This window comes from Eriocheir sinensis, chromosome 28 (genome assembly GCF_024679095.1).
Source record: "Eriocheir sinensis breed Jianghai 21 chromosome 28, ASM2467909v1, whole genome shotgun sequence".
In the NCBI taxonomy this organism is placed as follows: Eukaryota; Metazoa; Arthropoda; class Malacostraca; order Decapoda; family Varunidae; genus Eriocheir; species Eriocheir sinensis.
The window spans coordinates 8697906-8712527 of NC_066536.1; the positions used below are offsets into that span (position 1 = coordinate 8697906).

At 46.6% G+C, this 14622-nt stretch overlaps 1 protein-coding gene across 1 annotated transcript in view; it reads right to left on the reverse strand.

Annotated features, from left to right (window-relative positions):
- Window positions 1-503, reverse strand: part of LOC127004486 (protein abrupt-like) — a 60865-nt gene extending 60362 nt beyond the window's left edge. The window contains exon 1 of the mRNA XM_050872258.1: window positions 55-503. Coding sequence (XP_050728215.1) covers window positions 55-97 — 43 coding nt within the window. The 5' untranslated portion in view covers window positions 98-503. The remainder of the gene's footprint in view (window positions 1-54) is intronic.
- Between the last annotated feature and the right edge of the window lie 14119 nt (window positions 504-14622).

A 14622-nucleotide genomic window follows, 5' to 3' on the forward strand; every position in this document is an offset into this window, starting at 1 on the left:
AAGGAAATGAAGAGTATGAGAGACTATTTGTACCAAATTAAAAAATACAAGTACCTGTAATGCCAATGGGTAATGAATCACTAGCAGCAGAAAGCATCAAGCACTCTTCTGTAGGGCAGACGTCCCTCCACCAACACCAAAACTTGAAGAAACTGGTATAATTCTTGAGGGGGCAACGGTAACCCACAGTGTCAGGTGGAGTTCACTGGTAAGTTGTTTGATCAAGTGATCATACTATCATGAGCTTTCTGTAACATCATGGTGCATGAGAGTATTCATAACACAAAGTTTTCGCTCACTAAACTATGAAGAACTGACACAAAATGTACACCACTTCTGCACAATATCCATCGGAATAAACTCAGTAACTAGGGGAATGTGAGACACTGCGATAGAAACCCACTAGAGCACAAGTTGTCACTGAGGTGGTCGCGGGAGCGAGAGCGGTGCAGCAAGCATCCCCCTGGACTAGTGGGCAGCGGGGGACTGGCTGACGGCGGTGGGGAGCGGCCTCACTGTAGTGCTGGCACAGATACCACTCACACTCTGCTTGGCTGGCAGCCTGCCTGTGTGCTGCCTCCTCCTCACTCTCACACTTCTTGTCACCTCCACTCAGCAATCAATACAAGCACAGCACTGTCTGCTTGCAGGAGGCAGAGAGGGCCTCCCAGGAGAGCCACGAGTGCTCGGTGCAGGTGGTAGGAGAGTTGTGGATATTGTGAGCGCGAGTACGTACTGTGAGTGCGAGACACCTGGTAGCGGACGCATGCAGTAGCACCACCACCAGCAGCGAGCTCGGCGCGGCACTACTCACCTTGGCCGCTGCAACACTGCAGCACTAGTGCCGCGTCCACCGCCTCACAGTATCTCTGCACGCAAAATACTACGCTCAACCCGCGCCAACACCGCGTTACCTGCCTTCGCCATCACCGCGCAAGCACGCCGACCATCGCTTCTGCTCCGCCTGATGAATGCAACTTCAACCACCGCCACCCTAACATGACTGGGCTCGTCAACTCTACCTCGCCGGGACGGGCTCCTCAAGACTTCCTGAGTCCCTCTCTATACGGCGTTTCTACCATATAACTACGACACGCATTTAATGCCTAGAATACTCACAGACACGCCGGTACATTATAAAGGTTAGGGGAACATTGCATTGTGAGGAATTCCTGCAAACCATCGGCTCCTTCACCCAGCAACATCTCTCCTGCAGACTCTCCCATATTATTCCCTATAAATGGAACAATAAAGACAAAAGACGATCGCCGAACTCCCCTACAGCATAACTGGAAACCCCTTATGTAGCACCCGAACGTAATAATTTGGATTTTTATGTTCGCTGAAAATGTAAATATAGATCGGGGTCGTTTCCCTATTTCGTACCCTAGAATATACACACTCATCTTCCCGAGTCTCCGCAAGAAAGAACACTTACCCCACGGCTCCGTGGCAGACGTTACCTTCGTGGGGCCAGGGTTCCTTAGCGTCAGTGATGTACAGCTGACAGTCCTTAAATCTTGAAAAATAGACGAAGCTACAAGGTTGAGCAACGCCACCGAACCGTGTAGAGGCCTATCATTGCTCCCTGCCTAAACTTAAACAATTTTGTAAAAGTTTATATCATACATGAGCAGTCAAATTGTTAAGGAACACATGATCTTTATATAAGCTCCAGGTATATAACGAGCTGCAAGTACGTTACGCCGATCCTCATAAGAAAATACGAAGAAATGTAAACCTTGGCAGCCCCCTCCATAGAGGCCTGGACCCAGTGTACCAGGTGGCAGGAAGGAAAACATTAAACATTTACTTCATGGTTTTCTGACGTATAACAGACATAGTTCAACATATATTAGCATATGTAATATTAACTATGCTTCGGACTATAAAACAATATGGGTGTTTCCTTCTAGAGAAGAAAACACGGGCGTGAAAGTTATTCTGGCGGGGACTAGCTTGCAACTCCTATATGTCAACATCCGCGTATGGGCTACACGTGGTGACCAGACGGGGAATTATGGCTTGCTATGGGGCCGAGTTGCCAAACCTCAAGGCGGTGGATTTCGAGGCGGAGAAACTTTACTTCAGAGTTCAGCAAGCAAAGGAGGGGAGAATCGTCTTTGGTTTTGCAACACTGAGCACGACGTGTGATCGATATCCACCCCGTTAAGAGGCGAGTGGAGATGTCTTAGATCTGGGGAACCGAGCGACAGACACGGAGTTCCTTATGCTAATGATGTAATTAATAAGGGAGAATGTAAAGCATAACTGCACATACATGAATCAGCCACTGCGTAAACCACTTTGTTCACATATATTTTGTAGTTGGCATTAAATTTGATGTCATTTCCCATCAGTACGAGATGACGGGTGTGTTGAGGAAGAGGACAATGAAGTCTCGATGACGGCACGGAGGAGAAAGGGCAATGACCATACACCCTTATCTCTCTCTCTCTCTCTCTCTCTCTCTCTCTCTCTCTCTCTCTCTCTCTCTCTCTCTCTCTCTTCCTACCTACAACCTACAAATACTTTCTAGCTTTTCTAACAACTAACAATCTATCTATCCAACCGACTAAATATATCTGAATAAAAACTAAAAAGGTTACACTTGTAAATCGCAGCGGCCTTGAAATAAACACCACGACGTGCTAACCACCAAGAGCTATCATCAAGGGACACCGACAGAGCAAGTGTGTACCCAAGTGGCGCCGTCATGCAACTGAGGGTGATGATGATGATGATGATGATGATGATGAGCCTATCTGGGTGAATAGTAACATCTCCGTGCTCTGGTAGCTTGGGTGCGTGAATCAAACATGTAGAATGATAAATATACGTAAGGGGAGTGAAGTGATTATAGAATGGTTATTGTTTTTAGTGCTGCAACGTCCTTCTCTCACACACACACACACACACACACACACACACACACACACACACACACACAAGTACTGTGGCAAACCACTATAAAACACTATAACCGATAATTACTTAAGGACCGCCGCCACATATCCACACAAGTTTGCGCCCGGCCATCTCGGGGTCATGAATCAACACACTTTATGTACCACGGGAAATACAACACATAAAAGTGGACCACAAAACACGCTGCGAGGCATTTGCATAAACTCTGCCCCGCCGTGTTAACTTTGATTTGCCTTATGATTGCCGGTAACTTTAACCTCAAAGGGTTGCTGTAGCAGAGGTCGTTGTCCTTCCGTTGCGAGTGCTTGCCTGTGTACCCATGTGTACTGCCGCCCGCTCGGAATACTGATGCGTACTACTGCTTGCAGAAAACAGTTAGCGGAGCAAACTCACTTAATCACAAAGATTTCTATTATGTGTGTGTGTGTGTGTGTGTGTGTGTGTGTGTGTGTGTGTGTGTGTGTGTTTATTTTATTTTTTGCGTTTCACTAAAAAAATAAATTTCCAAAACGACTTTTTTCAATGTAGTTTCTTCGCAAAGTATGACGTGACTTCATGTGAAAGTTTATACTCATGTAACGGTGCTGCTGGTCGCATTGGTGTCAATAAAAACGGAAACTTGAGCATTTAGAAATCAATCTGAGGCGAGTATAAGAGTTTAACTGTTTCTTCTATACACAGTACTCTGAGACAGCAGTCGGGCCGCGTAAACTTTTGATACCAGTTCATACAGCGCCACAGCGAGCGATGCCGCTTCTAAAACAAAATAAAAGTGTGAGGAATAAAAGCAAAAAAGTCACCGAAACAAAAGTAAAGAATTTCTTCAGGTATGGTGAGGCGGGAGCTCGTGGGAGCCCGGCCCGGCGCGCTGCTGGACACTGCGCTGCGAGATCCTCTTGTCCGCCTGAATATGCATGGCCATGGAGTAGCGAAAGCGCCCTTCAACAGAATCAACAGAAAAAAAAAAACTATAAAACACTAGAAGAAATAAAACCGTATACACGCAACCGAGAGAGAGAGAGAGAGAGAGAGAGAGAGAGAGAGAGAGAGAGAGAGAGAGAGACCTTACCCACCTGGCGGGCACCAACTGTAACAACGTGCAGCAGGAAGTTTGGCGGGAATACGAAAGAAAGTCAAGACGCGCCCTGGACACAACATTATCAGCTGACGCTCGCTCGCTTGCTTGCTTGGCGGCGACGGTGAGCGGCCTGCATATCGCTATCCTGTACCGCGCTGGTCGTGTGTGTGTGTGTGTGAAGGCGAGGTCGAGGTTGGTTGGTTGTTTTTTTGGCTCGATTCTCGGGGCGCGAACCCAAATCTTTCTCGGAACGTGAGGAAAGGAGGGAAAGGGGACGCACACGTACAGTCAAACGCAGACAGATACGCAGAAAGGAAAGAAGATAGACGGGCAGACAGACAGCCATTTTGATGCTGCATTCTACTCATAAACGATATCGTAGTGAAGCTGAGGATCAAATAATAGAAAGGAGAAAAAAGCTGTCAGACTCATCCTATTGTCGCGAGCATACCTTTGAAGAATCTGCCCCTGAGCCGTAGACGTGCCCCCATGCTTTCGGGCGTCACAGCTGTCTCACAAGGCACGAAACTACTATCGGATTTCACTGTGCTAACGAGCGTAGATTCTTTTCCTTATCTTTCCTCAGCTAAGTGAATTACGTCTCCTCATTCCACTGGGTCTTGCTTAACGAATCACCTCTTTCTTCCTCTCCCGCCCCCAAACTCGTCCCTTTCCCCCTCTCGCCCAGTTCCCCCTCCCAGGCAGGAGTTGGTGCACGGTTGCCAGCTGATGTCGGGCAAGTAGTGCCGTTGGCTATGGGTGAGGAGGAGGAGGCGGTTGCGTGGCCCCGTGTCAAGCAGCTGCAACAAGCACCGCTCACCAACCTAGAAGAGAAGAGCACACCAGCACCGCCACCACCAGCACCGCCACCACCACTAACAGCTGCAGCCCTCGCGTCTTGTGCTTCTCTTTATATCTTTTGTGTTTATGTGTGTATGAATGCATGTATGTATGTATGTATGTATGTATGAAATGAACACACACACACACACACACACACACACACACACACACACACACACACAAACTTAAACTGGCCGACGGTTAAATAAGAATCAAATAGCTTTTTACTAGAGTATTTGGGTCACATCCGCGGGTACACGAGTTCTCGCTTCTAAACAAACCCTCAGCAGTAGTAAACACCACCACCACCACCGCCACGGATAACCTTGACAAGCCACGGGGAGGAACCTTGAGGATGCGTCGAGATTAGCTTTGAGGACCTTGAATCTTGTAGGAAAGGTGAGTCGAGTCGGCGTATCTGTCTTTCATGCCATTGATTTACACTCTTTACTAAGCAGTTGCGTGCGGAGCAGCAACGAGAGGAAGGACCAGCAAGAAGCGGACGGAGACTTCACGCTATCGGCCGCGGAACCTCTTCATCACCTGCTCCCGACACTTTGATAAACGCGCGGAGGTGCAAAGAGATGCGACAGACCCCAATTATTGCTCCCCTCCTCTTTTCGTAACCCCGCCTTGCCCTCCCGCACCTCCACCGCCTCCCGCAGACGCATACCGGGAAATTGAAGTAGACAGTTTTAATTATGTCTCACGCACAGAACAGCCAGCAGCCATGAAATTAATACAGGAAGGGAGTCAAGGGAGCTGTAGGGGAAAAACCACCGGATGTATGCAGCGGGTTATCGCCTACTCGCCCGGTAAGATGTCTTGACTCCTGATGATGTGTGTGTGGGTTGTGTGCGCCGTGATCTATTCACGCTCAACTTTTCCTGAACTTTTCTAGAAACTGAAGGGGGAAAATAATTAAGTGTATCTATTTTCTACAGGATTCATATCAATACAGGAGAAAAAAATTAAGAAAAAAATATACCATTGAAACTTACCGCACATGGAGAGAGTTTTGACAGACGTTTCCAGACAGTTGAGCGCCGCCACGCAACTCTGTCTGTTTGCTTGTATGACGCGCCAACTCTATAGAAACGGAGCTAATGTAACACTACGCGCGCGTGAGTGGTTAACGAGTGCTTTATTGCTTGATTGCCTTCACAACCTTTCTCCGCGGCGCTACACTGACGGGCCTAGTTAGTCTTGTCTTGTGGTGAGTGTATGAGCCACTAGGAGAGACACGGCCTTGAATTTTGTCTTTCTCTTTACTAATGGGCTGCCTCGGCACAAATGTACATCTTCCAACTCTCGCGTTCCGTGACTGCAGATAAACTTATTTTGCCTTTAAGTAGAGCAGACACCCCTTACGCATTGGGAATTCAGCAAACTTGAGGGCGAAACAAAACAGAAAAAAAAATATTCACACGGTTGACAAGAGGCGAGCAAAAGGCGTGTGTGTGGAGGACGGCCAAGCAGCCGCCGCCGCCAGGCCACGAGGTGCACCAGTAGTAGGGTCGCGGTGTGAGGGCCAAGAGGTGTGTGTGTGCCTCCTCTCACCGCAGTCTCCCTCCTCCTCTCCCGCTACCGCCCTCCCTCCCTGGCCTGGGCTGACGTGGCTGATGTATAACCCAATGACCAGCACAATCACAACCTATAAACAATATCCACACGAAGTTCGCCACCGTCATGCAGCCATTGACACGTAGCTCGGAGTGACCACGCGGAACCTATGTGGTCTGGAAGCTGTATCACGGTTTCTCCATCTCGCTGGCCCGTGTACCGTCTTCGTAGTTCAGTTACTTCTGCTGACTAACGCGCGGCAAAATGGCAATGCAATGACGATCTGCCACGGATTTTCTTGAGATTTCTCGCATCAAAGCCTTGGCCAGTTTACTGTCACATACACAAACAGTTTTCTGAATGTGCCGTGAAATTGCCGCGAGGGAGGAAGAGGTTACCCGTCCCCACCGCCCCTGCCCGCCCGTCACCCTGGCCCGCGGTCACGTCGAGGCCTCAGGAGCTGCAGTACGGTACATCTTGCCCAGTGAGGTGTGCAGAGGCTTATCACCCGCGCCCCATCACCGCTCTTCTCCTCGTCATGCACTCCAAAGATGTGATACGCACCCGTTAGGCACTCTTCTCTCCCTCACGTTTCCACATTAGCGAAAGAAAAAAAAAGATAACTGCAAGAAGAGGAGGAAGAAGAAAGAAGCTAAGACTGCCATACTCCTGTAAACTTTGCCACATATTTCACCGTCATTAACACGGGCTTATGGTTGGCTTGATTCTCTATTTCAGACACGCGGGAGGAGGAAGAGAAGAAGAAGGTAGGAGGAGAAAGAGGGAGGAGGAGGAGGAGGAGGAGGTAGAGGAGGGGGAGGAGGAGGGGGCGAAAACTAAATAAAGGCTCAACAAATTTCCTCAACCCTCCAAAAAACTTTCGAAAGGGTGCATGGGGCGGGCCGGGGAGGGCAGATCTCCGCGCCTGAAACGAAGAATGAGAATCGCTCAGAAATTCCGGCCGAGCATCGCGGGCCAGCTGCCACAAGAAGAATCGCAAATTACACTGCATCTTCCCCCCTCCACAAGTATCTTCACCTTGCTTTGGGATTTTTCGTCCGCAGACACACACTAACGGCCGCGCCAATGGGTTCTGGGGAGCTTGGTCACACCGGCTTATCGGCGCGGAGGAACGTGAGGCAACGCTTATGTGGAGGAGGCGGAGGAGGAGGAGGAGGAGAAAGGGCAGGGAGAAATGAAGGAAGAAGAAGAGGAAGAGAAAGAAGACGAAGACTGCTGGTGGTGATGGCGGCGGCGGAGAAAGACGAGGAGGAGGTGTGAGGGCACGGGTGGTAAAAGGTAAAGGTGGTGGGAACTGCGGTCGAGTTTGATAACGAGGGTGTAAATGGGCGGAGGTGTGCAGCATGGGGATGTGTGTGTGTGTGTGTGTGTGTGTGTGTGTGTGTGTGTGTGTGTGTGTGTGTTTTTATATAGATATAGAGAGATAGAGAGAGAGAGAGAGAGAGAGAGAGAGAGAGAGAGAGAGAGAGAGAGAGAGAGAGATTGTATGAGTGACACGCCACTGGTGTTGGATGGAGGCGGAGGCCGTGACAGTGGTGGTGGCAATAGTAAATAACGTTAGGATGACAGCAGTGGAGGGTGGCGTGGTGGTGGTGGTGGCGGTGGCGGTGGAGGCGGTGGTGCTAGAGGTCGAGGGGGTAGTTATGGAGGTCAATCTGGTGTTGGAATTATGATGGTGGTGCTGCTGGTGTTGGTGGAGGTGCTGGTGGATGTGTTAGTGGTGTTGGTGGTGATGTTAGGGGTGTGGATGGTGGTGGTGGTGCTGGTAAGGTGGGGATGTGAGTAGCGGTGGTGGTGGTGGTGGTGGCGGCAGCGGTGGTGGTGGTGGTGGTGGTGGTGGTGGTGGCGGTGGTGGTGGTGGGGTGTGCCTGCGCGCCTGTGTGCCAGCAAAATAAATAATCCAGGCTGTTGTATACCTTTAGCAAAGCTTTAATACGACAGAATTATGACGCGTCTATGTGTGTATAGAGAACTCCGCATACAAGGCTGCATAAATATTACAAATTAATGGGAAACGTATTGCGCGCGTTGTCAAAACTAAATATTTTGTCTGATAATAACTGATTTTTTTTCTCTTGACTGGCATCTGATGGGCAATTCCATTTTCAAACTGGCATCCTGACACGACCCAACGCCACTCACTGAGGCTTTTGAGGGACTGGCTATTTTTAAAGGTGATTCGCAAACGTTTACAAACACCATTACCTGCCAATGAAAAAATGCTGTATATGTTAAAAGAATTTCGCAGCGGTGGCCACTCCCGTAATGTTTACAGTGAAATAGTCAGGGCCGATCATTTTTACTTTTCTCTTTTCCTTTCTTTCCCCGGTGCAATACATGCTTGTTTTTCTATTTTCCCATACATATATCACCTGTGCTACGCCCGGTTATTTCTTTATCCTTTACTCTCTGTTCTCTTCTTTTCTCCTTCTTTTAAATCATTAGTGTTACAATTGTTTACTTTCCTCTCTTTCTTCCTACTCGAAATTACTTTACTCTTTATCCTTCCTGTGCACCCATACTTTTCCCTTTCCTTTCTATACTCAATCCCTTCCTATACTCAATTTCTATACTCATCAATGCTACAAATCTTTACTTTTCTCTCTCCCTTCCTACACGAACTTCCTTTATTGTCTATCCTTCCTGTCCACCCATACTTTTCCCTTTCCTTTCCATACTCAATCCCTTTCAATACTCAATTTCTATACTCATCAATGCTACAGATGTTTACTTTTTTTCTCTCCCTTCCTACACGAACTTCATTTATTCTCTATCCTTCCTGTCCGCCCATACTTTTCCCTTTCCTTTCTATACTCAATCCCTTCCTATACTCAATTTCTATACTCATCAATGCTACAAATGTTTACTTTTTTTCTCTCCCTTCCTACACGAGCTTCATTTATTCTCTATCCTTCCTGTGCACCTATACTTTTCCCTTTCCTTTCCATACTCAATCCCTTCCTATACTCAATTTCTATACTCATCAATGCTACAAATGTTTACTTTTCTCTCTCCCTTCCTACACGAACTTCCTTTATTCTCTATCCTTCATGTTCACCCTTTACTTTTCTCTTCCTTTTCAATACTCAATCCCTTCCTATACTCAATTTCTAAACTCATCAATGCTACAAATCTTTACTTTTCTCTCTCCCTTCCTACACGAACTTCCTTTATTCTCTATCCTTCCTGTGCACCCATACTTTTCCCTTCCTTTCTATACTCAATCCCTTCCTATACTCAATTTCTATACTCATCAATGCTACAAATCTTTACTTTTCTCTCTCCCTTCCTACACGAAATTACTTTACTCTTTATCCTTCCTGTGCACCCATACTTTTCCCTTTCCTTTCTATACTCAATCCCTTCCTATACTCAATTTCTATACTCATCAATGCTACAAATGTTTACTTTTTTTCTCTCCCTTCCTACACGAACTTCATTTATTCTTTATCCTTCCTGTGCACCCATACTTTTCCCTTTCCTTTCTATACTCAATCCCTTCCTATACTCAATTTCTATACTCATCAATGCTACAAATGTTTACTTTTTTCTTTCCCTTCCTACACGAACTTCATTTATTCTCTATCCTTCCTGTGCACCCATACTTTTCCCTTTCCTTTCCATACTCAATCCCTTCCTATACTCAATTTCTATACTCATCAATGCTACAAATGTTTACTTTTTTCTCTCCCTTCCTACACGAACTTCCTTTATTCTCTATCCTTCCTGTGCACCTATACTTTTCCCTTTCCTTTCCATACTCAATCCCTTCCTATACTCAATTTCTATACTCATCAATGCTACAAATCTTTACTTTTCTCTCTCCCTTCCTACACGAACTTCCTTTATTCTCTATCCTTCCTGTGCCCCCATACTTTTCCCTTTCCTTTCTATACTCAATCCCTTCCTATACTCAATTTCTATACTCATCAATGCTACAAATCTTTACTTTTCTCTCTCCCTTCCTACACGAACTTCCATTATTCTCTATCCTTCCTGTGCACCCTTTACTTTTCTCTTCCTTTTCAATACTCAGTGGTAATCCAGCTTTACTCTCCTCTATTCTCTATTATCTTTCTTCCTTCCTACACAAACCTACTTTACTCTCTATCCTTCCTCTACACCCTTACTTTACTCCTCCCTTTCCATACTCAGTGGCAGTCCAGCTTCCCTCCTCTCTATTCCGGTTCCCCGCCTTTACTCAATATCACAAAGCACATTTTTCATAATTTCCCTTACACACATACCTATAATCAGTGTTACAGGGCTTTATTTTTTTCCCTTTTTCCCTCCTATACCCAATGCAGGACCTTGCTTATACTCTTTCTCTTCCTGTGCTCAGTGCTACACGGTCTTGCTCTCCTCTTTTCCTTCCTATACTCAGTGCTACAACGCCTTACATTTCCTTTTATTCTCCCTCCTATATTCGAGAGCTTTGCCGGGGGAAAAAATGAATCGGGTTGTGGCGAGTATAGATTTCGCATCGGTGGTCATTCTCTTACTGAAAAATGCTCAGCTCTGCGAATCTTTGCTTTCCCTTACGGCTTCACACGCCCAGTAACTAAGAGGAGAGGGAAAATAGAGATACATGTCAAGAAAAGTAGAAATTCCCATATTTACCAGTAGTGTGTGATAATGATGGGAACCTTAGTTTAGCCTTGAGAACACGAGGAAGAAGAAAACAAAGATAACGATGAATGGGAAAAAGTAGAAAGGAAGAAGGAAAGATAAAGAACAAGAAGAGGAATGAGGAAGAGGAAGAAGAAGAGGTAGAAGAAGAAAAGAAGAAGGACATGAATAAAATTGATGATGGTGGAGATACTGAGGATGAAGAAAAGACTGAACAGAAGAAAAAAAGAAAGAAAGATAGAACACTGTATATAAAGCGAAAGGACAAGAAATGAAAAAAAGAAATAACAAGAAAAATCCGAAAACGTAAACGGAAAGAAAAAAAATTGAAAAGTAAAAGCAAAAAATGAAAAAAACAAAAAACAAAAACAACAACAAAAAAAACGAAAATAAAGCACAGGAAACGCAAACTGCAGCAGCAACCAACCACACCACCCGTCGGTAGGTCCACTGGGCCACGCAGGAACACGTATAGGTAGGCGACGGAGACGAAATTTATAGATGTCACGGCTCTTCTCTCGTTTGGAGGGAGCGGCGGGCGGAGCGAGGGAAGGGGCAAAGGCAGGGGGAGGGGCGCCACCTTGTTGTCAGGGGAGTTAACAAGGGCCTGGCACCTGGCACCGAACAATTACAGTGCCGTTGGAGCGGAGGAGAGCGTGGCTCCCCGAGAGTGGTCCTGTTCGACAATACAACGACAAGCAGAGCGATAGTGGCGACGAGAAGGCCAGTCGAGGCAAGCAGGACACCTCCACCACCAACACACCACCACCACCACCACTACCTGCAGCAGCACCACCACTACTACGCCTCCCGTCGCTTTATTGCCCGCACACCGCACTGACCTTCTCTACAAATATGGTGACAATGCTTCTGTGGTGGGGTGGTGGAGGTGGAGGTGGTGGTGGTAAAAGTAATAGTGGGAGGAGGAGGAGGAGGAGGAGAAGGAAGAGGAGGAGGAGGAGAGGTACGGGTAAAGACGAAATCGAAGTCTTGCGGTTGAATAATTATAACACTTTGCCGCTACCATCATCAACGGGAACACCATTAAAATCACCATCATTGCCGATATCACCACCGCCATCACCCCTCCATCCCCCCTCTTACCACCAGCACCAGCCATATGCTAAGCAACAGATAGGTAAAACTAATTATCGGTAGCTATTGACACCTGTATTTAAGGCACTGAGCATACCTGGGAAGGGAAAGTGCTGGTGGCCAGATGCTCCCTCCCCTACATACTCGTACATACCCTTCCTGCACGTACACACACACACACACACACACACACACACACACACACACACACACACACACACACACACACACACACACACACACACACACACACACACACACCTCCCCCTCTCCCCACCTGCTTTTCCTTTCCCTCCTCACCTCCCTTCCCTCTCCAAGCACTCACCATCTGAACGTTTCCACGGTATCACAAGGGCAGTAAAGGAAAGGTATATTCGGGGAATCGATAAAAATGACATTTGCATTATCAATGACGACGAGGCGCCTGTAAGCTCTTTTCTCCTACGTGCTCGTGTCTACGGTAATCTTTCAAAATCACAGGCAATTTCATATCACATTAAACCTCTACTAAACTATGTATTTCACCGGGGCAACGCGATGGTGGAGAATTAACGGAGCTAAAGGCGGTAGACATGTGAAGATAACTCGGAGCTGATCGAAACGGCGCTTGGCTGCCCTTTCTTCCTCCCTCAGTGGCTTGACAAGACGGATCGAGGCTACAAATTCTAAAGCGTCATCTACCTGGTCAAGGAGAGAGATAGATAGATAGACAGATGCATAGACAGAAAGAGAGAAAGAGTGAATCATACTTATCCAACTCCCTCCACCCTCCTCTCCGCATCAAACTCTAAGGCGTCATCTACCTGGTCAAGGAGAGAGATAGATAGATAGACAGATGCATAGACAGAAAGAGAGAAAGAGTGAATCATACTTATCCAACTCCCTCCACCCTCCTTTCCGCATCAATGTACGGCAGTAAATCTTGAAGCCTTCGATCCCTCTCGTTTGGCAACACGAAATGAAAAAAATATCAAACGGCTTTGGAGAGGAAAGTCTACGGAGCTAATTTATCTGATTTCATATTCACTCGACCCCCTGGAGTGTGTGTGTGTGTGTGTGTGTGTGTGTGTGTGTGTGTGTGTGTGTGTGTGTGTGTCCGGTGACTTTCCTTCCGTATGGTAACTAGAATTTCCATCATAAGTCCGCGTCTTCGCCGTCCATCTACTTGCCTACTCTCTCTCTCTCTCTCTCTCTCTCTCTCTCTCTCTCTCTCTCTCTCTCTCTCTCTCTCTCTCTCTCTCTCTCTCTCTCTCTCTCTCTCCTCCTGGCCTACGCTTGCTTTGTCTCCTCGGCTTTCTCCTACTATTCCTCCAACTGTACTCCCCTTGACTCACATACACTCTACTCCCCCCCCCCCCCTCCCCGAATGTCTGTGTCTTTCTCTGTCTGTTTATCTATCTGGCTTTTTCTGTTTTCTTTCTTTTTTTCCGTTTGTCTCTTAACTCTTTTATGTCCTTTTGTTTGTTTGCTTGCTTGTTTGTCTACCTTTGTGTCTATGCCTCTTGATCTGTCTGTCTTTCTCTGTGTTTGTCTTCTTCTGTTTATTTACTGTCTTTTTGTCTTTTGGTCTCTCTCTCTCTCTCTCTCTCTCTCTCTCTCTCTCTCTCTCTCTCTCTCTCTCTCTCTCTCTCTCTCTCTCTCTCTACCTTTGCGTCTATGTCTCTTTATCTGTCTGTCTTTCTCAGTGTTTGTCTTCTGCTTATTTACTGTCTTTTTGTCTCTCTCTCTCTCTCTCTCTCTCTCTCTCTCTCTCTCTCTCTCTCTCTCTCTCTCTCTCTCTCTCTCAGCTGCCCTCTCCGTGACGCTGCAAGTCAGGGCTGGTTAGTTAGTTGGCTGGCTGGCTGGCTGTGTTCCCCGGGCAGGTTGTGGTCTGGCCGCGTCCTGGGTCACAGCTGTCCTCCGCGTGCGTCCAGTTGTTTTGGCCAAAAATAATAATACTGTGCTGCAGGAGGTAATACATGTAGTGAGGCGTAGCTAACACTTCCATCTTCTTTCTTCTTCTTTATCTTTTGCTTCTTCTCTTTCCTTTTTTTTTTCTTTTTTTTTCTTCTTTTTTCTCCTTCTTCTGTCTATTCTTCCAAGCGATGTGTTTCTTTCTCTTTCCCTTAGTTCTGTTCCTGCTGTTCGTTGTTGTTGTTGTTGTTGTTGTTGTTCCTTACTTCTTCTCTTCCTGTGCTTCTTTTTGTTCTTCATATAATTGTTGTGGCTGTTACTGTTGTTGCTGTTGCTGTTGTTTTGTTGTTGTTTCTTACTTCTTCTCTTCCTGTGCTTCTTTTTGTTCTTCTTATAATCGTTGTGGCCGTTACTGTCACTGCTGTTGTTGGTATTGATATTTCTCTTATTTTCCTTTCCTGTCTAATCTTTTCAGTTTCTTCCTCTGTCATCATTACCATCCTCATTTCTCCTTCTTCCTCTTTCTCTTTCTCCTCTTCCCCCTACTTAGGCTTTCTCTCTCTTTCTTTATC